The following is a 24,350-nucleotide window of genomic DNA, read 5'->3' as shown; positions in this document are numbered from 1 at the left end:
AAATGTTACACTGAAACTAAGACATTGAATCGGGAATGAGGGGAATTGTAATTCTGTTAAATTCCGGGTGGAGTTGATAGATTGTGGGTTAATTGAATGTTTAATTTCGCTGTAATGAACTGGAATACAATTAAATGAAAACTTTAAACTGGTCTATTTGGTTTCATTTTATATTGTAGGTAAAAGTTAGATATTTTTCTTAAAATAATATGAACGAGAGCCGAGCTAAAGGGAAATAATTAAACATTGAAATAAAAACTTAAAATGCTGCAAATACTCAACAAGTCGGTCATCAGCTGAAAAAATGAGAGGTTAATGTTTCTGTTTTTATTGTCTGACAAGGGCTCGATATTCTCAATTTTAACCGATTGACTGATATGCTGGAGATCAGGCAGGAGAGTTACGATTGTTAACTGGCAAATATTCAAAGAAGCAATTAAATAAAGACCCACGTTCCGTGTTAACTAAAGGGTGAATAAAATATGTGTATTTTGTGTTGAGTTTCAGTCAGTGCCGGGAGTTGGGCTGAGGTCAGTGAAGTGGGAATTAATTACAATGGAAAAAGTCGGGAGACATCGAAATGCCGGGTTTCTCCTATTTCACTTGGGGTAGCCAGAATGCAGCCTGACCACCCTTTCCAACTTCTCCGGCAAGTCAAACCCCCTCTCGCCCCCAAATTCTATATATTGTTGAACTGCTACATCTCCGTTATTCCCACTGTATTGAAGACCAATTAGGTTCATCATCAAATATCTTCAATCTTTCTTTCTCAATGTCACTCTGGAGGGGCTGTTAGTCACATAATCAACCTAGCAATTCAGTCCAACAAACTAAAGGCATAAGCACCTCCCTTTCCAATTCAATAGAAAAGATTTACTTTCGTTTGACGCTTCCATAGAAGGACATCTCCATAACTGTTGTGTGATGATGAAAGATGATTGGTTGTGAACAGGTATGTGAAAGTCCGCCCATCACTCAACAATATAAAGACCGCTCTTCATTCTTTGCCGACTTGCTCCATGAGACATTCATTCCAGAGTCCCACCCTCCCTCTCCGGTTAGAGAAAACCATGTACACTGCCGAGGAATGGTACCGGATTCGAGTCGGCTTCGGCGGTCCTGAAGACTTCTACCCCTTGAAGCATGTCAGCCACACCCAATGGGGCAGAGTCTTCTCTGTGCCAGACTCGGCTTTACTCGATGTCAAAATTGAGGATCCCCAGCAGAGCGAACGCACTTGTTTCTCTATCACAAGCGTCACCCATGTCACCCACTGCACCGGAGTCAGGGGCATCCTCGCTGACCAATGCATGAAGTTTGCAAATGAAAAGGAAATAGGAGAAGGTCTGAGCGTCCGTTTCTCCTGGTGGCATGCGGAAGCGAACCAGATGGAAAAGGAGGAAAAGAAGGAGAAACTAAAGGAAACAACGGAAGCGTGGACGAGGGAACGTGCAGGAAATCTGCCCCAAGATGTGGGAAGTTTGCGGAACTCTCTGCTGGAGCAGTTTATCAGCTCTCCCGCTTTCCTGAAAATATCCAATTATGGGAATTTCAAATTCACCTACAAACTCAATGATCTGATAGGTGAATATGAAAAATCAGTCTGCAAGGGCAAATATCCTGAGTTCAGAGTATTGGGAACATTTAGATATGATCGCGAGGTGATGCACACTGTGGTAGTCCACCCCCCCGGGGTGGAGATATTCGAGAAATGCCCTCCCCTCCCGTCTGAAGTCATAACCCGGGAAGGTGCCGAATGGAAATGGAGACCAGAATCAACAGGTTCAGAAATGCGAGTGCTGATCCAGGGTGGCGATGGGAGCTGGAGGGTCAGTGACTGTGACCCAGACTCTCGCTCCTGGGAGTATCTGAGTTTTGCTTTCTATCTGCCCGATGAGAAACCCGAGTTCCCGCTGCCTCTGGAGCTCAGACATCTCAGTGTCTGCGAAATGGACAGGAGTCAGCGATTTCGCAAAGTGTATCTCACCAAAGATGAAGCGGAGAAGATCTATAGATCCCTGCTTCCCTCAAACACACCGACTGGGTGAGCTGTAAGGAACTCGGAATCCACTCCTCAGGGTGACTTCCAATTGATGCATTGATCTTTCGGGAATGATTGTAATGCGCGCGATCATGTCAAATGTTGGCTTTTAAAATCAAATTGTGGAATTTCTTTATTCATTCTTTGTATTTACCCTCAGTCATGTTTCTGCCTGGTTGAATCAATTGGTGTCCTGCAAGCGCTCACCCACATGAGGACTTTTCTTGTTTATGGGGACAGTCCCGTTAAAGATTGGATTGGATTTGTTTATTGTCACGTGTACGGAGGGACAGTGAAAAGTATTTTTCTGCGAGCAGCTCAACAGATCATTAAGTACATGAGAAGAAAAGGGAATGAAAGAAAATACATAATAGGGCAACACAACATATACAATGTAACTACATAAGCACCGGCATCGGGTGAAGCATACAGGGTGTAGTGTTAATGAGGTCAGTCCATAAGAGGGTCATTTAAGAGAAACTGGAGATTTAACTTATTGGGGCGTCGAGCAATATATCCGTTTATGTATCCGGTCACCATTTAAATTCACTGAGAAATAATTGAATAAAGCTTTCAACTGACTAGATTCTGTTGCACATTTCGTAACGCGGCTACTTTGAAGTATTTGTTTGAAAGTTAATACAAAATCAGATGTTATTTTCTCCCTTTGGCCCTGAATCTCCAGCGACAGAATCAAACTGAAGAAGGCAGAAATACGAAAATGTTCTGGAGATCTGACCTGGCAGCATCTGTGGTTCATCGATTTCAATGTGACTCTTCTACAGAATCCGGGGTCTGGAAGAGTCAGATTGCACTCGGAGTGTTAACTCTCTTCCTCCCTCCTCAGATGCTGCCAGACCTGCTGAGTATCCAGCCTTTCCAATTTTTAATAGTGAAGAAGGCGGAAGCGGAGGATGGCACTGTTCTGTGTCACTCTTGCCAATGATCTGTCTTCAGTATTGCCAAACTCCCTGGACAGACAGCGTATTACCATATCACCAGAAAATAAACCTCCCTGCATTTCACAGGAAGTGAAAATATCCTGGGACAAAACGTGATAAAGTCAGTGAAATCCGGGGCCAACTAACACTAATATTTGGAGAGGAGCTTCAGTAACACCTCATTAATGGTACAGTCCAAATCCAGCTATTATCTTCCAGCTCAAATCAACCGGTTCTTAAACTAACGGAAAGGTAGTCCTCAATCCCTTCAGACAAGTAAAACATCAGGTCGCCAATTATCCTTCCCCTCTTCAAAACACCATGGGCTGTATTCTCTTTTTGGAGACTAAACGTGCGATTCTCTGGCTTCTTTGCGCTCGCGCTGAAGCGTAACAAGGCCGATGAATAGTTGGAGAGGCCAAAAATAACCTGTTTGCCTGGCGCCAAACAGTTAGCGATGCAAAGGCCCGCTATCCTAGGTGAAATTAGTAACGCGCCTTAGCGAGGCGAGAAACTCATAGAATTTACAGCGCAGAAGGAGGCCATTAGGCCCACCGAGTCTGCACCGGCCCTTGGGAAGAGCTCCCTACTTAAGCCCACACCTTCACCCTATCCCAGTAACCCCCACCTAATCCTTTTTTTGAACACTAAGGGGAAATTCAGCATGGCCAATGCGCCTAACCTGCACATCTTTGGACTGTGGGAGGAAACCGGAGCACCCGGAGGAAACCCATGCAGACATGGAGAGAACATGCAGACTCCGCACAGACAGTGACCCAGCGGGGAATCGAACCTGGGACCCTGGGGCTGTGAAGCAACAGTGCTAACCACTGTGCTACCATGCAGCCCAATTAGCACCACTTAAGCCCCATTTCCATACAATTAACAAGAGCAACCCAATAAACCCAATATTCAATAGCCTCTGGTCATTCAGCAGCCTCCCCAGCGAGTGCTCACGCTGATCAGTACTCCTTTTGAAAAACGTGAACCTGGCGGAAGGGCTTCTGTGGGGGGCCGAGGGGGTGAGTAGCCATCTTTGCTCACAGGCAAAGAACCCGGGGGTGCTGGGCTTGCCACCCCAGTGCTCAGTGGGGGCCCCTCCGCAGGGGTGGGCCACCATGGGGGGGGGGGGGGGGAGGGAGGGAGGGGGGGTGCACTGGGGAGATGGGGAAAGGGTCCGGGGGTCAACCCACATTGCAGAAAGAAGTGACAGAGGCATCATGATGGTTTTGCGAAAAGGTCTTTAATATGCTGTACAAACCTCACGCCCTTGGTGATGCTCCTCAGTGACTGGGCCATGCTTTGCAGCGCCTCAGCCATGCCCACCTGTGACTCGGACAAGCTCCGCAGTGCCTTGGCCATGCCCATCTGAGAGCGGGATATGTCCCGCAGAATCTCATCAAGGGTGCTGGGTGACATTCCCCAGCGAGTCGGACATCCGGCCGAGACCCTCAGCATGTCTGTCACCAACTGCGTGATGCCTTGGACACCTCCACTCATGGTGCCGTCACCACCCCAACAGTGTTGGCCTCGATGCCAAGCATTGCCGGTGACAACTCTTGCGCTCGTAGCCTCTGGGACTTCTCCGATCGACTATGGATCTGCTGTAATATCGCTGACATCTCCCTCTGAATGTCATGCCCGCTCCCTATCGTCTACATCAGGTCCAGGAACACCTCTTCCATCGGCTCAGCATCGGGCTGGGATCCAGCTGGGTCCTGGGATCCAGCAGCCCTCCAACTGCTGCCTCTGGGGGGCGTTCCTGCCTCCACGTGATTTGCATCATCAATGGTCACCAGATTGTGCCCCTGAAGCATGTCCACTGACATGTCCCACCGAGGTGTGTCTATCTGCACTGGTGGACGGTGGGGATGACAGCTGTGCGACGACCACGATTGCATCCTCGGAGTTCTCCTCGGAGTCAGGAGAGGGTACCGCCCAGGATGGTTCGACTCCGGCGGCTGGAGGATCTGCAGGAGAATGGACATGTGGTCAGTGGGAGGGATGGGTCAGTCAGTAAGTCAGTAACAACTCACGTTTGATAGGTCCTCCGGTTCCTCACCTCTTCGGTGTCCGCTAGCCTCCGCGTGGGTGACCGATCTGACCTCGGCCACACCACTCACCTCTAGGGCCCGCTCCTCGAAGGAGGGGAGGATTCTTATGTCTGGCACCCTTCCGCCGGCTTGGGTCCTCTGCTGGCGATTTTGGAAGAGCTTTTCCTAAGGAGACACAGAGAGGTTATTGTTCGCCACACACGTGGTTCACAGTGATGGGAGAGTGGGTGTGAAGGTGGGGTTGGGGGGGGAGGGAGGGCTGGGGGTCGCATGGGGAGTTGGGGGGTGGGTGCTCCCTTGGGGGGAGGGTGGGGTGAAGGGCGTTGGTATCTACTCACTCATGCTGCCCAGTGTAGATCGTTAACGTTCTTCCTGCACCGCTGTCCAGTCCTCCTGGTTATACTCCCTGAGCTGACAGCTGACACCAACTGATCCCAGGCAGCACTGGCTGCCTTCTGGCTCATCCTCCGGGACCCTTGGGGGAACAGGACATCCCTCTTGGCCTCCACCGCATCGAAGGGCCTTCCCAGGTCAGCGTCCCCAAATCCTGGGCCAATCTCCTGGGTGCCATTGTTGCGAGCTGGCTGGGGTTGGCTGAGCAAGTGCAGCTCAATTGCCGCTCAACCTTGTTAGTGGGGGGCTGGCGAGTGCGAACCCGGCAAATCAGCTGGAGAGCCTTAATTTGCAGCGAAAAGCCTGTGAGGCCTGATTAAGTGGACCAATTAACGTTGAGATGTGTTGCTGGCCTCACTGGGCTGAGCACCGGGAAGCTCGCAGCAATTCCCGCCTGCTTCTACACTCAGAAATCTTTCCGGAGAACTGTGCCCTAACTTCTCCCGCCGGAGTTGAATTGCGGGAGCTGCGTTTCTGCTGGGAGCACTGGGCAGGTGAAATTCAGGTGATGCAAATGGGCCAGACGCTGCCCACGTACTGCCCGAGTGATTCCAGACGCTGCCCACGTACTGCCCGAGTGATTCCAGACGCTGCCCACGTACTGCCCGAGTGATTCCAGACGCTGCCCACGTACTGCCCGAGTGATTCCAGACGCTGCCCACGTACTGCCCGAGTGATTCGCTGGGGTTGGGATTTGCTTTAAAAGCCTGACGAGCTGGAGCAGCCTTTAAGCGCTCCACCCACCACAGACTCTCATTCCAGCCAAGAAGATGGGTGCACGCAGACCAACGGGAAGGTTCCTGGAGTTGGAGATCGGCAGAATGCTGAAGCCATTGAGGAGAGGCGGGATACCCTCGTCCCCAGGGTGGATCGGAGACTTCAGCCCGCCATTCTCAACAGCATCTGGGATGGGATTTATCCTAGGATTCTCTGGGAGGCCAGGGAAGAGATTGCTGGACCTTTGGCTTTGATTTTTATGTCATCATTGGCTACAGGAATAGTGCCAGAGGACTGGAGGAAAGCAAATGTGGTCCCTTTGTTCAAAAAGGGGAGCAGAGACAACCCCGGCAACTATAGACCGGTGAGCCTCACGTCTGTAGTGGGTAAAGTCTTGGAGGGGATTATAAGAGACAAGATTTATAATCATCTAGATAGGAATAATATGATCAAGGATAGTCAGCATGGCTTTGTGAAGGGTAGGTCATGCCTAACAAACCTTATCGAGTTCTTTGAGAAGGTGACTGAACTGGTACACGAGGGTAGAGCAGTTGATGTGGTGTATATGGATTTCAGTAAAGCGTTTGACAAGGTTCCCCACGGTAGGCTATTGCAGAAAATACGGAGGCTGGGGATTGAGGGTGTTTTAGAGATGTGGATCAGAAATTGGCTACCTGAAAGAAGACTGAGGGTGGTGGTTGATGGGAAATGTTCAGAATGGAGTTCAGTTACAAGAGGCATACCACAAGGATCTGTTCTGGGGCCGTTGCTATTTGTCATTTTTATCAATGACCTAGAGGAAGGCGCAGAAGGGTGGGTGAGTAAATTTGCAGATGACACTAAAGTCGGTGGTGTTGTCGACAGTGTGGAAGGATGTAGCAGGTTACAGAGGGACATAGATAAGCTGCAGAGCTGGGCTGAGAGGTGGCAAATGGAGTTTAATGTAGAGAAGTGTGAGGTGATTCACTTTGGAAGGAATAACAGGAATGCGGAATATTTGGCTAATGGTAAAGTTCTTGGAAGTGTGGATGAGCAGAGGGATCTAGGTGTCCATGTACATAGATCCCTGAAAGTTGCCACCCAGGTTGATAGGGTTGTGAAGAAGGCCTATGGAGTGTTGGCCTTTATTGGTAGAGGGATTGAGTTCCGGAGTCAGGAGGTCATGTTGCAGCTGTACAAAACTCTGGTCCGGCCGCATTTGGAGTATTGCGTACAGTTCTGGTCACCGCATTATAGGAAGGACGTGGAGGCTTTGGAGCGGGTGCAGAGGAGATTTACCAGGATGTTGCCTGGTATGGAGGGAAAATCTTATGAGGAAAGGCTGATGGACTTGAGGTTGTTTTCGTTGGAGAGAAGAAGGTTAAGAGAAGACTTAATAGAGGCATACAAAATGATCAGGGGGTTAGATAGGGTGGACAGTGAGAGCCTTCTCCCGCGGATGGAAATGGCTGGCACGAGGGGACATAACTTTAAACTGAGGGGTAATAGATATAGGACAGAGGTCAGAGGTAGGTTTTTTACACAAAGAGTAGTGAGGCCGTGGAATGCCCTACCTGCTACAGTAGTGAACTCGCCAACATTGAGGGCATTTAAAAGTTTATTGGATAAACATATGGATGATAATGGCATAGTGTAGGTTAGACGGCTTTTGTTTCGGTGCAACATCGTGGGCCGAAGGGCCTGTACTGCGCTGTATCGTTCTATGTTCTATGAGATGGCAGAGGCTATCAGTGCTGCCAGCCTCAGCAGGAGGACCAGCACGCAATGCCAAAAGACGATGAACAACCTCCTTCAGGCAGCTCAGGTGAGTCGCCACCTCTGTGCCCCTGGCATCACTCCCGTCCCTCACTCCTCACACTAGCCCCCAATCCCCTAGAGGTCAACAACACCCCACCTGCCTGCATCTTCCTTACAACCCACCTCCCACCAAACCCCAACATGAACTGTCCTCTTTGTCCAGGAGATTCTCACCATTGTAAACACTCACCATTAAACAATTTTGCACCAGCAGTCCGATCTGCCTCTAACCTCTTCTCATGAGCGTGAAGGATGGGCAGAGGTTGGGCAGGGTGCCCATGGCACATGGATGCCCCACATGGTTACACCCACACCAACAAATGGCAGGGCATGGGGGCAACAGTATGAACCTGCTTTGTATGACAGCATCCTCAGTGTGTGAGCCCTAACTGTATATCATTTTCCACAACCCCCCTGGCAAGGCATTGTACCCATGAGGAGGATCATGCAAGGATCACCTGGGCGTCAGTGGTATGTTATCTTAAAAATAGGAGTAAGACTTTGTCAGACAATGTGGAGCACCAGAGCTCATCTCACAGCGAGCCATCATCCTCCATCCCACAGACAAGGCCCGCTGATACTACCAACCCAGGGCCAACCCCTGTGGCGATGCTGGTTTGACCCTTGGAGAGGGGAAGGGGAGCAGTGGTAGTGGGAAGGAGTGGAAGGTTGGGGAATGTGGTAGTATGTATTGGGGGTCATGTGGGACTGGAAGCCCTAATGTCATTGGCTGACAGATCCCGGGTCCTGGTTGGCCGTTGACCTCTAGCTCCGCCCTGAAGGCGGAGTATAAGAAGCCGGAGTCCTCCCCCGCAGGCCATTCTACTATCAAGCTGCGGGGGAACAGACACGCTTAATAAAGCCTCATCGACTTCACTCTATTCGTCTCACGGAGTCTTTGTGTGCCACAATTTATTAAGCGTGCCTAAAAAGGACTATGGAGCTCAGGATCATTCCGGAATGCCTGAGGATCAGCCCCCACGCAGTGAACGCGGCAGCAGCCTTCAAGCACTGGCAGACTTGTTTCGAGGCCTACCTCAGAACGGCCACCGGCCGAGTCTCAGAAGACCAAAAACTACAGGTCCTGCACTTGAGGGTGAGCACGGAGATCTTCTCCCTCATCGAAGACTCGGAGGATTTCCAGACGGCGTTCGCAGCACTGAAAAGTCTCTATGTCCGCCCAGTTAACCAAATCTACGCTCACTACCAGCTCGCGACGAGACGGCAAGGTCCCGGAGAATCGATGGACGAATTCTACGCCGCGCTGCTGATTTTGGGACGAGCCTGCAGCTGCCCGTCGGTGAACGCAAATGAACACACGGACATGTTAATGCGCGAAGCTTTTGTGGCAGGTATGAATTCCTCCCAAATCCGCCAAAGACTTCTAGAAAGAGAGTCGCTAGGACTCTCAGAGGCCCGGGCCCTAGCAGCCTCCCTAGACGTGGCCACGCATAATACCCGCACCTACGGCCCCGACCGCGCGGCAGCCCATTGGGCTCCGTACGTACCCGTCGCGACAAACCCACCTCCCCCCCGGACACCCCACAGGCTTGCGCGGTCCAAACGCCAAGTCGCACCGGGGGCGCCCGCTGCTATTTCTGCGGCCAGGCGAAACACCCCCGGCAGCGCTGCCCGGCCCGCGCAGCGATCTGCAAGAGCTGCGGGAAAAAGGGCCATTTCGCGGTTGTGTGCCGGTCCCGCGAGGTCGCCGCTGTCCCGGGAGAACAGGGAGCCCTGCAAGCCGTTTACGCTCCCCAAACCCCCCCCCCCCGCGCCCCACGTCTGACCCGCCGGCGCTACCAACTTGGGTCCCGACCACCGCTGTCCCCGGAGATGAGGGAGCCCCGCGCGGTCCTAACGCTCCCCAACCCCCCCAGCGCCCCATGTGCGACCTGCAGACGCCGCCATTTTGGGTCCCGGCCACCACGAGGGGAGGAAGGGTGCCGCCATCTTGGACCACCCAAAACCTCTACGACGCGTGGGGGTGGCCATTTTGTCCACCCCCGCCGCCATCTTGTGACCCTCCAGCCATGTGCGATGTATGAGGGCGTCCATTTTGTTCATCCCCGACGCCATCTTGGACGGCAACAACGGACCCCACTCCACTACTACAACCACGTCTCGCTTCAATTACGCTCGATCAAGCTCGGCCCCGGACACTCCAGACGACGACGACAACGGTGCTAATAAACGGCCACGAGACACCATGCCTAGTCGACTCCGGGAGCACGGAGAGCTTTATCCACCCCGACACGGTAAGACGCTGTTCCTTGACCACCTATCCCAGCGCACAAAAGATTTCCCTAGCTGCAGGATCCCACTCCGTACAGACCCAAGGATTCTGCATAGTTACCCTAACGGTGCAAGGGAGGGAGTTCAAAAACTACAAACTAAACGTCCTTCCCCAACTCTGCGCCCCCACCTTACTGGGATTAGATTTCCAATGCAATCTACAGAGCCTTACGTTCAAATTCGGCGGCCCAATACCCCCACTCACTATCTGCGGCCTCGCAACCCTCAAGGTGCAACCCCCGTCCTTGTTTGCGAACCTCACCCCGGATTGCAAACCCGTCGCCACTAGGAGCAGACGGTACAGAGCCCAGGACCGGACCTTCATTCGGTCCGAAGTCCAGCGGCTACTAAAGGAAGGCATAATCCAGGCCAGCAATAGTCCCTGGAGAGCGCAGGTGGTAGTAGTGAAGACAGGGGAGAAACAAAGGATGGTCATAGACTATAGCCAGACCATCAACAGGTACACAAACTAGACGCGTACCCTCTCCCCCGCATATCCGACATGGTCAATCGGATTGCCCAATATAAAGTCTTCTCCACCGTGGATCTCAAGTCCGCCTACCATCAGCTCCCCATCCGCCCAAGTGACCGCAAGTACACAGCCTTCGAGGCAGACGGGCGATTATACCATTTCCTAAGGGTCCCATTTGGCGTCACAAACGGGGTCTCGGTCTTCCAACGGGAGATGGACCGAATGGTTGATCAACATGGGTTGCGGGCCACGTTCCCGTATCTTGACAATGTAACCATCTGCGGCCACGACCAGCAGGACCACGACGCCAACCTCCAAAAATTCCTCCAGACCGCCAAAGCCTTGAACCTCATGTACAACGAGGACAAGTGCGTTTTTAGCACTAATCGGCTAGCCATTCTGGGCTACGTAGTGCGCAATGGGATAATAGGCCCCGTATGCGCGCCCTCATGGAATTCCCCCTCCCGCACTGCCCAAAAGCCCTGAAACGCTGCCTGGGGTTTTTTTTCATACTTCGCCCAGTGGGTTCCCCAGTACGCAGACAAGGCCCGCCCCCTAATACAGACCACGACCTTCCCTCTGTCGACAGAGGCTTGCCAGGCCTTCAGCCGCATCAAAGCGGATATCGCAAAGGCCACGATGCGCGCCATCGACGAGTCCCTCCCCTTCCAGGTCGAGACCGACGCCTCCGACGTAGCTCTAGCGGCCACCCTTAACCAAGCGGGCAGACCCGTGGCCTTTTTCTCCCGGACCCTCCACGCCTCAGAAATCCGCCACTCCTCAGTGGAAAAGGAAGCCCAAGCCATAGTGGAAGCTGTGCGACATTGGAGGCATTACCTGGCCGGCAGGAGATTCACTCTCCTCACTGACCAACGGTCGGTAGCCTTCATGTTCGATAATGCACTGCGGGGCAAAATCAAAAACGACAAGATCTTAAGGTGGAGGATCGAGCTCTCCACCTTCAACTACGAGATTTTGTATCGTCCCGGAAAGCTGAACGAGCCGTCCGATGCCCTATCCCGCGGCACATGTGCCAACGCACAAATTAACCGCCTCCAAACCCTCCACGAGGACCTCTGCCACCCGGGGGTCACTCGGTTTTTCCACTTTATCAAGTCCCGCAATCTCCCATACTCTTTAGAGGAGGTCCGTACAGTCACAAGGGACTGCCACATCTGCGCGGAATGCAAACCGCATTTTTTCAGGCCGGATGGTGCGCACCTGATTAAGGCTTCCCGCCCCTTTGAACGCCTTAGTCTCGATTTCAAAGGGCCCCTCCCCTCCACCGACCGCAACACATACTTTCTTAATGTGGTGGACGAATACTCCCGCTTCCCATTCGCCATTCCCTGCTCTGACATGACCGCGGCCACAGTCATTAAAGCCCTGAACACCATCTTCACACTGTTCGGTTGCCCCGCATACGTCCACAGCGACAGGGGGTCCTCTTTCATGAGTGACGAGCTGCGCCAGTTCCTGCTCAGCAAGGGCATAGCCTCAAGCAGGACGACCAGCTACAACCCCCAGGGGAACGGGCAAGTAGAGAGGGAGAACGGCACGGTCTGGAAGACCGTCCTACCGACCCTACGGTCCAGGGACCTCCCAGTTTCACGGTGGCAGGAGGTCCTCCCGGACGCTCTCCACTCCATCCGGTCGCTGTTATGTACGAGCACTAATCAGACGCCTCATGAGCGTCTCCTTGTCTTCCCTAGGAGATCCTCCTCTGGAACGTCACTGCCGACCTGGCTGGCGGCCCCAGGACCCATCCTGCTCCGAAAGCATGTGCGGGCACATAAGGCGGACCCGTTGGTCGAAAGGGTTCACCTCCTCCACGCGAACCCGCAGTACGCTTACGTACGGGACGGCCGACAGGACACGGTCTCCCTGCGGGATCTGGCGCCCGCCGGTAACACACACCCCCCCCCGACACCATTCACCCAACCCCCCCCTTCCTGCCACCGCCGCACCCCGCGACCGCCCCCTTCCCAGGAGGATCGGTTCCCCTCCCCTCAGGCCCGACCAAGAATAAAGCCCAAGCTGAAACCCTAAGGCTCCCGGAGACGACAACACCGGTACAAGCACCACCACCACCACCGGGGCCGAGGCGATCGACACGGACGACCAGACCGCCCGACCGACTCGTGGCGTCGATCTAAATCAATATATGGATTTTTCACAAGAACATTTTGCTTTTCTCCCGATACCTTCTGTAAATAGTTGAAACAGGACAAAATTGTACAATACTGTATTGCCATGTGAATGTTTTCCTCCCAGGACCAGCCCTGTAAACCCTTACCACCATACGAAGCATCACCCCGCCGGGTTCATTTTTGACAAGGAGTGAATGTGGTAGTATGTATTGGGGGTCATGTGGGACTGGATGCCCTAATGTCATTGGCTGACAGATCCCGGGTCCTGGTTGGCCGTTGACCTCTAGCTCCGCCCTGAAGGCGGAGTATAAGAAGCCGGAGTCCTCCCCCGCAGGCCATTCTACTATCGAGCTGCGGGGGAACAGATACGCTTAATAAAGCCTCATCGACTTCACTCTATTCGTCTCACGGAGTCTTTGTGCGCCACAGGGAAAATGGAGTGAAGGACTGAGGGAGAAGGAAGGGGTGGAAAGATGTAGGAAGAGGGAAGGAGTGAGAGGTTCAGCGGAAGGTGGATTCTGTTTGGGGTTAGGGTTGAAGTAAGGGTGGAGTGGAAGAGGTGGGACAGGGTGGTGGAGCTGCCAGTGGCCAGGCCTCATAGTTGCTAAATTGGGAGATGATTGGGTTGTCCCCTGTGCAGTGGTCCTGGATCACATGTTGGGCGGATTGTACAGCCAGCTCATGTTCCACACCCGGATCCTCCTGGAAACCAACCTCGTTCCCCTCGCCAGATGAGGCCTGACGTTCTTCCTCCACCTCCAGCATTTTGTCCTGCTGCTGCGTGATGTTATGAAGGATGCAACTGACTAAAACAATGCTCAAGACACTCTGGGGGCTATATTGGAGCGCCCCATCAGAGCGCTCCAGGAATCAGAAGCGAATCTTGAAGCACATCAATGCGTCCCTCAATGACGCTGCTGGTTGATGAGTGAACATTGTTATAAGGGTTCTCAGCTTCGGTCTGGGGCCTCTGCAGAGGCTTCATTAGCCATGACCTCAACTGGTAAGCCTTGCCGTCCACTAGCCAATCCCTCACCCAAGAGACACCTCAAAGGTGTCTGGAACGGATGAGTGCGGCAGGATATAAGTGTTTTTCCGCTGCCTGGATATCGGACGCAGACGTGCATGATGTGCAGCTGGTGGTTGCACACTCATGGAGTGGAAGCCCTTCTATTGATGACTTGTTGAATCTGTACTCAGATGGTGTTATAACGCCCTGGGCCAGAGCACGGTCAACTCCAGTCCCACAGGCCCCGGAGTCACAACACAATTTTCCTGGGCCAGAGCACGGTCAATTCCAGTCCCACAGACCCCAGAGTCACAACGCAATCACCCTGGGCCAGAGCACGGTCAACTCCAGTCCCACAGGCCCCAGAGTCACAACACAATCACCCTGGGCCAGAGCACGGTCAATCCCAGTCCCACAGACCCCGGACTCACAACACGATCATCCTGGGCCAGAGCACGGTCAATTCCAGTCCCACAGGCCCCGGAGTCACAACACAATCATCCTGGGCCAGAGCACGGTCAATTCCAGTCCCACAGGCCCCGGAGTCACAACACAATCATCCTGGGCCAGAGCACGGTCAATCCCAGTCCCACAGACCCCGGACTCACAACACAATCATCCTGGGCCAGAGCACGGTCAATCCCAGTCCCACAGGCCCCGGAGACTCAACACTATCATCCTGGGCCAGAGCACGGTCAACTCCAGTCCCACAGGCCCCAGAGTCACAACACAATTACCCTGGGCCAGAGCACGGTCAATCCCAGTCCCACAGACCCCGGACTCACAACACAATCACCCTGGGCCAGAGCACGGTCAATCCCAGTCCCACAGACCCCGGAGTCCCAACACAATCACCCTGGGCCAGAGCACGGTCACTCCCAGTCCCACAGGCCCCGGAGACTCAACACAATCATCCTGGGCCAGAGCACGGTCACTCCCAGTCCCATAGGCCCCGGAGTCACAACACAATCATCCTGGGCCAGAGCACGGTCACTCCCAGTCCCACAGGCCCCGGATCACAACACAATCACCCTGGGCCAGAGCACGGTCAACCCCAGCCCCACAGGCACTGGAGTCACAACACAATCACCCTGGGCCAGAGCACGGTCAATCCCAGTCCCACAGACCCCGAAGTCCCAACACAATCACCCTGGGCCAGAGCACGGTCAATCCCAGTCCCACAGGCCCCGGAGACTCAACACAATCATCCTGGGCCAGAGCACGGTCAACTCCAGTCCCACAGGCCCCGGAGTCACAACACAATCACCCTGGGCCAGAGCACGGTCAATTCCAGTCCCACAGACCCCGGACTCACAACACAATCACCCTGGGCCAGAGCACGGTCAATCCCAGACCCACAGACCCCGGAGTCCCAACACAATCACCCTGGGCCAGAGAACGGTCACTCCCAGTCCCACAGGCCCCGGAGACTCAACACAATCATCCTGGGCCAGAGCACGGTCAACTCCAGTCCCACAGGCCCCGGAGTCACAACACAATCACCCTGGGTCAGAGCACGGTCAATCCCAGTCCCACAGACCCCGGACTCACAACACAATCACCCTGGGCCAGAGCACGGTCAACTCCAGTCCCACAGACCCCGGAGTCACAACACAATCATCCTGGGCCAGAGCACGGTCAATCCCAGTCCCACAGGCCCCGGAGTCTCAACACAATCATCCTGGGCCAGAGCACGGTCAATCCCAGTCCCACAGGCCCCGGAGTCTCAACACAAGTGAATTAACCAATAATTTGTATAAAAATTCCTCAAGTCTTTGACCCTTGGCTTCCCAATAATTTACAGTCATCAGGTTTGTAAGTTGCTGGCAGGTCTGGCGGGGCCCCCCGATATGCCCGGGGGTCACAGAGGGGGGTGATGGGAGTGACCAGGCGATGGGCCGTGGAGTTGGGGGGACCCCCCCAAGGGACTGGGCGTTGAGGCATGCCTGCTAGGCAGCCATCTTGCTGCGCACCCTAATGCCCCACCTCTGGGGGGTGCTGGCCACCCCCCCTCAAGAACACCCTCCCTATGCCCCCACCCTCCCCCTGGTCGTGCAGAGTGACACCGGCCCCCACCCCACGCACCCGAGCCCTCCCTCCCTCCACCAATGTCCCATCCAAACGGGCCGCACAAGCCGGCGGGGCAACACACCACCCACCCAAGGACAATGCCCACAGTAGACCCTGTAGGAGGGCATCGGATGGGGGCCACAGAGCCTGCTGCTGGCATGGGTGGCACCAGCCAACGCTACCCGTGGCAGCAAGAACTGGCACCAGGGTCAGAGGCCTCACGGTGCTGGGCACCGACGGGGCCATGGGTGCGATGGGCAGAGTGCCAGGGGGAACGGCTGCGTGGATGTGGATGTGGGGGGATATGCGGGTGCAGGGGCTGCAGTGCAGACCACTGTTTAGCCCGGTGGACCTGGTTGGCCATGGGGGTGCGCACCATGCTACCATGTCTACCTTTCACCTCCTGCAGTCAATGGACTTCAGACTTTAACCAGGAATGGGGGATGCAATGAGGCTTTACGAGCTGGAGTTGCTCAAGGAGGACGCTGCAGCAGCGGAGCCTGCCCCAGAGGAACAGGACGCAGCCCGTGAGAATGGAAAGCCGGCTGCACAACAAGCCGAGGAAGAGGAGGGGCAAAGAAGACGCCGCATGAGACCTCGTGTGTTCCGGCAGCGCCCGCCATTCGAGGACCTGCCGGACCGGGCATGGTGTCGAAGACTCCGGCTAAGCAGGGGGACCGTGCAACATATCTGCTGGATGATGGTGCACCTGGCAGCGCTGGGAAATGGGAGTCGCCCTGAACCTTTTTGCAAAGGGGTCCTTCCAGGGGCCGAGTGGGGACCGTCCAGAATCTCTCAGATCTCGATGCACAAGTGCATCTGCGCTGTCACGGTCGCCACAGTACATCAAATTCAATGTGGACCAAGCCCACCAGGTTCGTCACCACCACTGAGGTGCCCCAGGATTGACGGGATGCACGTTGCCCTATGTCACCAGCCCATGACAGGCAGGTTTTCAAAAACCGAAAGGGGTTCCACCCGATGAACGTGCAGCTGGTGAGTGACCATGAGCTGTGCATAATGCACGTCTGCACCCGATACCCGAGCAGTGCGCACGACTCCTTCATCCTGGCACACAGGACGGTTCCTGACCTCTTTGAGTCACCCATAACCCAACCCCTCGGCTGGCGGGCGCCAAGGGTATCCGCGGTCATGGCTGATGCCGCCTCTCCGGAGGCCACAGACCAACGCGGAGACCCGCTACAAAGACGCCTGTCCAGCGACTAGGCGCGTGATCGAGCGGTGCTTCGGCATCCTGAAGATCACCTCTCCGCGGCCGGCTCAGACCAGCCCATCCCTGACCTCCTTCTGGCAGAGCACCGAGGCATTTGTAACAATGTGCACAGGTGTTTAGTGTGAACAAATATATATCAGTTTGTGCCTTAGCCTCTAACACTACACTGTGCCCTGCACCCCATGCCAACTTAACTGGTGTCTACTTTTATGGCCTTACGGACCCTAGTGCTATGTCTAGGTGGATCCCCAGGTGGTACACCAGGAGTGGAGGCAGCCTACTGTGATTCCCGGCCTGCGACACTGGGTCCCCTTTGGCGGCAGTCTTCTGGGGCGACTGGGCCAGGGACACCGGCTGCTGCTCAGATGTCCCAGGTGGCGTAGTGCCACCCTGTTCTGCCCGCTTCCCACCAAATGTGCCAGGGATAGGAGGCGGGGAGCGGTGGGCAGAGCCTGAGGCGCTGTGGTGTTACGGCACCTCCCCTGCGGGAGCCACCAGCATAGGCCCGATCACCTCTTCCTCCCTCGTTGTGCCCAGTCACCCCCGGGCTACTCTATGGAATGGGGGTGCGAGTGGAGTTAACCCTTGAGACTTCCCCAACACCTGGCCCTGCCAGTCCTGGAGGCCCACGTCCGGCCCGACCAGGGCCTCGATGCTCACGGCCATGGAGCATAATAATAATTCGGAGTGGACCTTCATCCTCTGGAACTGTGATTGTGCAACCACCTTCTGGGCCTGTGCCACATCAGTAAGTGACTGCAACACCACCCTCTGTGTCTGTGCCATGCCGACCAGCCCCTGGGGAATGCTGCCGTCGCTCTCAGCCATGGGCCGCTGTGACTGGGTCACGCTTAGCAGTGGTAGTGCAATGTCCATGTGACCCTGCCTGTGAGAGGGCAGCCCTGTCCTGGCCCTCGGCCACTGTTCCACAGGCCTTGGACTTCTTGACATACTGCTGAAACCTTCGCCCCCAGGGCCTCGACCTCGGACGCCATCCATGTGGTGTTGGCCTGGGTGGCTTGTATAGCCGGGCACCAACTAGTGCTCCTGCAGGCGGTTTGACTCCTCCAACTGCACCTGCAGACGTTGGGCGGTTGTCTACACCCCCTCATGTATTCCCTGGCTCTGACACTGCATCTCCACAATAGATGGGACCACCCTTTCCAGATCCTGAAACCCGTCCGAGCGGCAGCTAGTCCCTGGGGTTGGTCACCCTCCAAGAACTCCGGGGGTCCAACCTCCACCTGCTGTTCCGCAACATGTGTGGGGTGTGCACCAGAGAGAGTCTCAGGAGCCTCTTCACTAAATTACCCAACCAAGGTAAGTGTCTCTGAGATGGTGGAGGGTGCTGGAGACAGCTGTGACGGGAAGTCAGTGTCATCCATGGACTGTTGTCCGGGATGCCCCCTGTCGAGGGCTCCTGTCCGTGTCTGTATCCTCCTCCTCTTTGCTGCTCTCCTCCTGGGGTTGGGATTGTGGTTGGGGCCAGGGACACCAGAAGGGCCCGCATCATTGCCAGGTGATCTTGCAAGACACAAGAAATGATGCATGATTGGATCATGTGTCGGTCTGGCTGGTGATGGTGGACGGGGCACTGTGGGTGTCTGTGTGGGGGTGGTGGGGGTAGAGTGGGAGTGGCATGCGGGGGTGCTGGAGGGTGAAATGAGGGGGAGTGTGGGGGTGGTGGAGGGGGCAGTGTGGGGGCGGCATGTGGGAGTGCTGGTGGTGGAGGGGCAGTGTGTGGGGACCGGGGTGCTGGAGGGGGCAGTGTGATTGGGGAGGATGGGGGAGAGGGCTGTGGGGGTGGTGTCACATGCGCCATGGGGACCTGTTCACCTGATGCCGACCACAGCCTCGGCGACTGCCCGCTACCCGGGCCTGCCAATCAGGTCCAGGGCCCGGTGCTCTGCTGCGGTGAGAGACCACAGATCCGGCAGTCCCCCTTCTGGCTTCTTCTGCTCCCAGCAGATGTGCACCTCCTTCTCCTGCGGAGGGGGCTGGGGGGTTGGGGAAGGGGGGGTGGAATGACAAAAATGCACAGTGTTAGATAGTAGGACGCATGACGCATGCAGCACAGGGTAGCTGGTGGCCTTCGTGGCCAGGGCACCTGGCCATGGCAACCAGTGTAGGTGCTGGCAGGTGATGCGTGGTGGGGGTTTGGTCGCTGTCCGGGGAAGGCGTGGGGTTACAGGTATGTGAGCCAGGACTCAGTGCTGCCTACTCACCCTTGCCACCCTGAGGAGGTTGTGCAGTTCCTTTCTGCACTGCTGGCTGCTCATAGAGGTGTTGCCCACAGCAGTGACGACCACTCACACCTGTGCCCAGGCCCGCTGCACGGCGGCGGGTGGCAATCGCCTCCCCGCCCCAGGGTACAGCGTGGCCACCCTCTTCTCAAAGAACAAAGAACAAAGAACAAAGAAATGTACAGCACAGGAACAGGCCCTTCGGCCCTCCAAGCCCGTGCCGACCATACTGCCCGACTAAACTACAATCTTCTACACTTCCTGGGTCCGTATCCTTCTATTCCCATCCTATTCATATATTTGTCAAGATGCCCCTTAAATGTCCCTATCGTCCCTGCCTCCACTACCACCTCCGGTAGTGAGTTCCAGGCACCCACTACCCTCTGTGTAAAAAACTTGCCTCGTACATCTACTCTAAACTTTGCCCCTCTCACCTTAAACCTATGCCCCCTAGTAATTGACCCCTCTACCCTGGGGAAAAGCCTCTGACTATCCACTCTGTCTATGCCCCTCATAATTTTGTATACCTCTATCAGGTCGCCCCTCAACCTCCTTCGTTCCAGTGAGAACAAACCGAGTTTATTCAATCGCTCCTCATAGCTTATGCCCTCCATACCAGGCAACATTCTGGTAAATCTCTTCTGCACCCTCTCTAAAGCCTCCACATCCTTCTGGTAGTGTGGCGACCAGAATTGAACACTATACTCCAAGTGTGGCCTAACTAAGGTTCTATACAGCTGCAACATGACTTGCCAATTCTTATACTCAATGCCCCGGCCAATGAAGGCAAGCATGCCGTATGCCTTCTTGACTACCTTCTCCACCTGTGTAGCCCCTTTCAGTGATCTGTGGACCTGTACTCCTAGATCTCTTTGACTTTCAATACTCTTGAGGGTTCTACCATTCACTGTATATTCCCTACCTGCATTAGCCCTTCCAAAATGCATTACCTCACATTTGTCCAGGTTAAACTCCATCTGCCATCTCTCCGCCCAAGTCTCCAGACAATCTAAATCCTGCTGTATCCTCAGACAGTCCTCATCGCTATCCGCAATTCCACCAACCTTTGTGTCGTCTGCAAACTTACTAATCAGACCAGTTACATTTTCCTCCAAATCATTTATATATACTACAAAGAGCAAAGGTCCCAGCACTGATCCCTGTGGAACACCACTGGTCACAGCCCTCCAATTAGAAAAGCATCCCTCCATTGCTACCCTCTGCCTTCTATGGCCTAGCCAGTTCTGTATCCACCTTGCCAGTTCACCCCTGATCCCGTGTGACTTCACCTTTTGTACTAGTCTACCATGAGGGACCTTGTCAAAGGCCTTACTGAAGTCCATATAGACAACATCTACTGCCCTACCTGCATCAATCATCTTAGTGACCTCCTCGAAAAACTCTATCAAGTTAGTGAGACACGACCTCCCCTTCACAAAACCGTGCTGCCTCTCACTAATACGTCCATTTGCTTCCAGTGGAGTCTAGCATCGTCTCCAGTTCAGCATCAGTGAATCGTGCTGCCAGTTGTCTTGTTGCCATTTTGTTGGCTGGGATGAGAGTGTGCGGGCAGTGGAGTGCTGAGAAGCGGCTGCAGCATGTCAGCCCGCCGAGTGCCAAGTCTGAATCCGGCGAATCAGACACTGCTTTTCATTGGAATCGCTCATGTTCCATGTGGGCCACTGCTAGCCCCTTAACGGCTGGTGGATTGATCGGGGAACGGCGCCAATTGTGTTGTCACAGATCACCGATTCAGACCCGACATCAGCAGAGAATTCCCCCGTTTGTCGCAAATGAAACCGTCCAGCCTGTGGTTTGATTTCAGTCCTTTGCAGTCTCGAGAGAATGACATCCAGTCTTACTGGGGAGAGAGAAGAGATCTTACACTGGATTTTTAGAGAGTATTCATCAGATCAGAGAGAGAGAATTAAAGCTGCTTCTTCCTGGCTTCAGAACCAAAAGTGAAACCTCTAAACCCAGCCTTGTCTCTGAAAAATATCTCCAGTGAGAACAGAACCAATCACCATTGGTTACCGGCAAAGCACAGCATTTCTGGGAAGATTCATTGGCCAGCAGCCAAGTCAATGAGCTGCGTCATTCTCCAGCTGCTGCAATCCTCTGCTAAAGGCCCAGGCCAGGTACAAGCTACTTGGCCTTGTATAATAAGAATCTTTAATGGTGTCACAAGTAGGCTTACATTGACACTGCAATGAAGTTACTGTGAAAATCCCCCAGATACATAGAAGATGGGAGCAGGAGGAGGCATTTTGGCCCTTCGAGCCTGCTCCGCCATTCATCACCATCAAAAGGGCCATATCTAGCCGCCTCTTGAATACAGAGGTGACTAGTCACCACACTACATCGCTTGTCCAGGTGCACTGAGGGAGAATTCAGAATGTATAATTAACCTAACAAGCCCGTCTTTCAGGACTTGTGGGAGGAAACCCACAGACTCAAGCCAGGAGTCGAACCTGGGGCAGGTTGTTGATGATGTAGTCTCATTCCCAGGCGGAAAGGGTATCCCTAAAAGTTTGGCCGATTGCGAGATCCCCCTCGTTTGAGCCCTGGAATGAGCCAAAGGCATAAAGGTTCAAGGTGACCATCACCTTGATGGCCACCGGGAGTGGGTGTCCTCCATACATCTGTGGTGTCGGTGCCCCACCATCTGACACAGGTGGTGCCTGGTCTCCCTGGTGAGCTGGAGTCACCGATGGAAAACGCAGTCTGGTAGTTTGAGGGACAGGCACCGATGATATACACGTGGCCTGATGTGGCGCTTCCTTTGCACCTCCTCCTTAGCCTGTTGGATGGCTGGCACTTGAGCCCCACTGGCGTGTGCCTGCTCTTCTGGGGCAGGCTTCTCTTGTGCAGGGTCTTCCCTGGACTGACCTTGGTGATCTCGCTGCTGTGCATCTGCAACGGTAGCAGCGGCCAGGTAGGTAACACACATAGCTGGCTGTAGTTCAAAATCCATGGGCGCGATTCTCCGCTACTGCGCCGGTTGGGAGAATTCACCCAAGCGGCGAGAACGGCCCCGTCGAGTTCTGCGCGGCGCAGGCCGGAGAATCGTCCGGGACACCCAAAATGGCGATTCTCTGCTATACCCGCTATTCTCCGGCCCGGATGGGCCGAGTGGCCTGCCCAAAATGACGGCTTCCCTCCGGCGCCATCCACACCTGGTCGCTGCCGGCGGGAACAGTGTGGGAACGCTGGGGGGGGCGGCCTGTGGGGGGGGGGCGAGGGGGGTTCTTTTACCGGGGTAGGACTCAAAAGGGGTCTGGCCCGCGATCGGTGCCCACCGATCGGCGGGCCGGCCTCTCTGAAGGAGGACCTCCTTTCCTCCACGCCCCGCAAAGATCCACCCGACATCTTCTTGTGGGGCGGCCTGCGCGGGTGACGCAAGTTACGCCTTTTACGCGGTGCCAATGCCCGGCACACGCTGACGACGCTGCTTTCGCAACACGCCCCTCGAGTTTCTCGCGGCCCCGATCCTAGCCCATTTTCGGGCCCTGAATTGGTCGAGATCGGGGCCGTTTAGCGCCGTTGTGAACCTCGACGGCGTTCACGACGGCGTGGGCACTTAGTCGCGGGAGCGGAGAATTGCTTCCCATATCTCTTCATGGGGCGGAGGGAAGTGATCAATGGTTCCTTTGGCCATCCAATGTCACTAGGTTACATGGCCGCTCTGAGTTATACTGCTCGTGCCATCTTCAACATGCTCCCCCGCTCTTTCGAGATGATGTAGTCCATACTGCATCCCTGTCCCCATCAATGACTGGCACTTGGCCTGTGATTTGGGGAGCCTCTATCCTCACCACCTGTCGCTGCCAACATGGGTATTGGGAGCTGCCACAATCGATAGGCACTGTGGTCCTGTCCTGTTTCTCCATGTGAGGCCTATTATGGGTCTCCTCACTGGGTGGGCCTTGTGTTATCCGCCAGCAGGGTATTAACTGGTTGTGCGGTGGATACAGTCATATTGTGCAGCCAGCCGTCTCCATGCTAAGATTCTGGTGTGCGGGCAGGTCCAGCAGATGTGGGTGAGCGAAGGGTGTGTGCATTTGCTGGAATCTTAGCTGCACTGTTATTTGGAGCCTGGATTTAAAACACAGGGTGTGACAGGGAGTTGGTCAGGTTTCCTGGCTGGTGGCAGCACGGTGGCATAGTGGTTAGCACTGCTGCATCACGGCGCTGAGGTCCCAGGTTCGATCCCGGCTCTGGGTCACTGTCCGTGTGGAGTTTGCGCATTCTCCCCGCGTTTGCGTTGATTTCGACCCCACAACCCAAAGATGTGCAGGGTAGGTGGATTGGCCACGCTAAATTGCCCCTTAATTGGAAAAAATTAATTGGGTACTCTAATATTTTAGGAAAAAAAAGGTTTCCTGGACGGGAGCAGGATGGATGGAATTGGGGCATGGTGGCAGTCAGCGCTTGGAGACATCCCGCGATCTTCAGGAGTGGGCTCGCTGATAGTGTAACTGGTGAAACTTTTAGTCTGGGGGACTGTGTGACAGGGAGGATTCCAGCTGCAAGATGCATGTGTCCTTTGTTTGGGGTGAGCTCTGGTAACCTCCAGCTCCCTCTGCTGTGGGGCTGTGCTTATGAAGAGTGCATTGAGTAGTGCCAACACCTGGTGGGTTGGCGATTGAACATAGCCATGTCCATCCACTTGATGATAATGCTGGGTATGGGGTTTCCAGAGGGGCAGGCTGGGTTGGGAATCACCTAACCAGAAGTCCTCTGAGCATATACAGGATACAGTCAGCCGTCTCAGTAGCCAGGAGCATGTAAGCTGCAGCTAGGGGGTGGGTTTAAATGAATTAGTGCAGCAATGAGGGTCTCAGACGGGGCATCCGATCCCAAGGTGGACACCCTAAGTCCATGCGTTTGTCACCAAGTCATTCCCCGATACTCCGAGGTCCAGACATATACCCTAA

General features: G+C 54.6%; 1 protein-coding gene across 1 annotated transcript; it reads left to right on the top strand.

Annotated features, from left to right (window-relative positions):
- The first annotated feature begins 1,018 nt into the window (after positions 1 to 1,018).
- Positions 1,019 to 2,627, top strand: LOC140392468 (uncharacterized). Its single transcript, XM_072477707.1, has one exon. It carries the CDS (start codon positions 1,020 to 1,022, stop codon positions 2,046 to 2,048), a length of 1,029 nt encoding a protein of 342 aa, XP_072333808.1. The 5' UTR covers position 1,019; the 3' UTR covers positions 2,049 to 2,627.
- Positions 2,628 to 24,350: the final 21,723 nt, after the last annotated feature.

Source organism: Scyliorhinus torazame, chromosome 16 (genome assembly GCF_047496885.1).
Source record: "Scyliorhinus torazame isolate Kashiwa2021f chromosome 16, sScyTor2.1, whole genome shotgun sequence".
In the NCBI taxonomy this organism is placed as follows: domain Eukaryota; kingdom Metazoa; phylum Chordata; class Chondrichthyes; order Carcharhiniformes; family Scyliorhinidae; genus Scyliorhinus; species Scyliorhinus torazame.
This window is presented reverse-complemented; position numbering and strand designations above follow the sequence as displayed.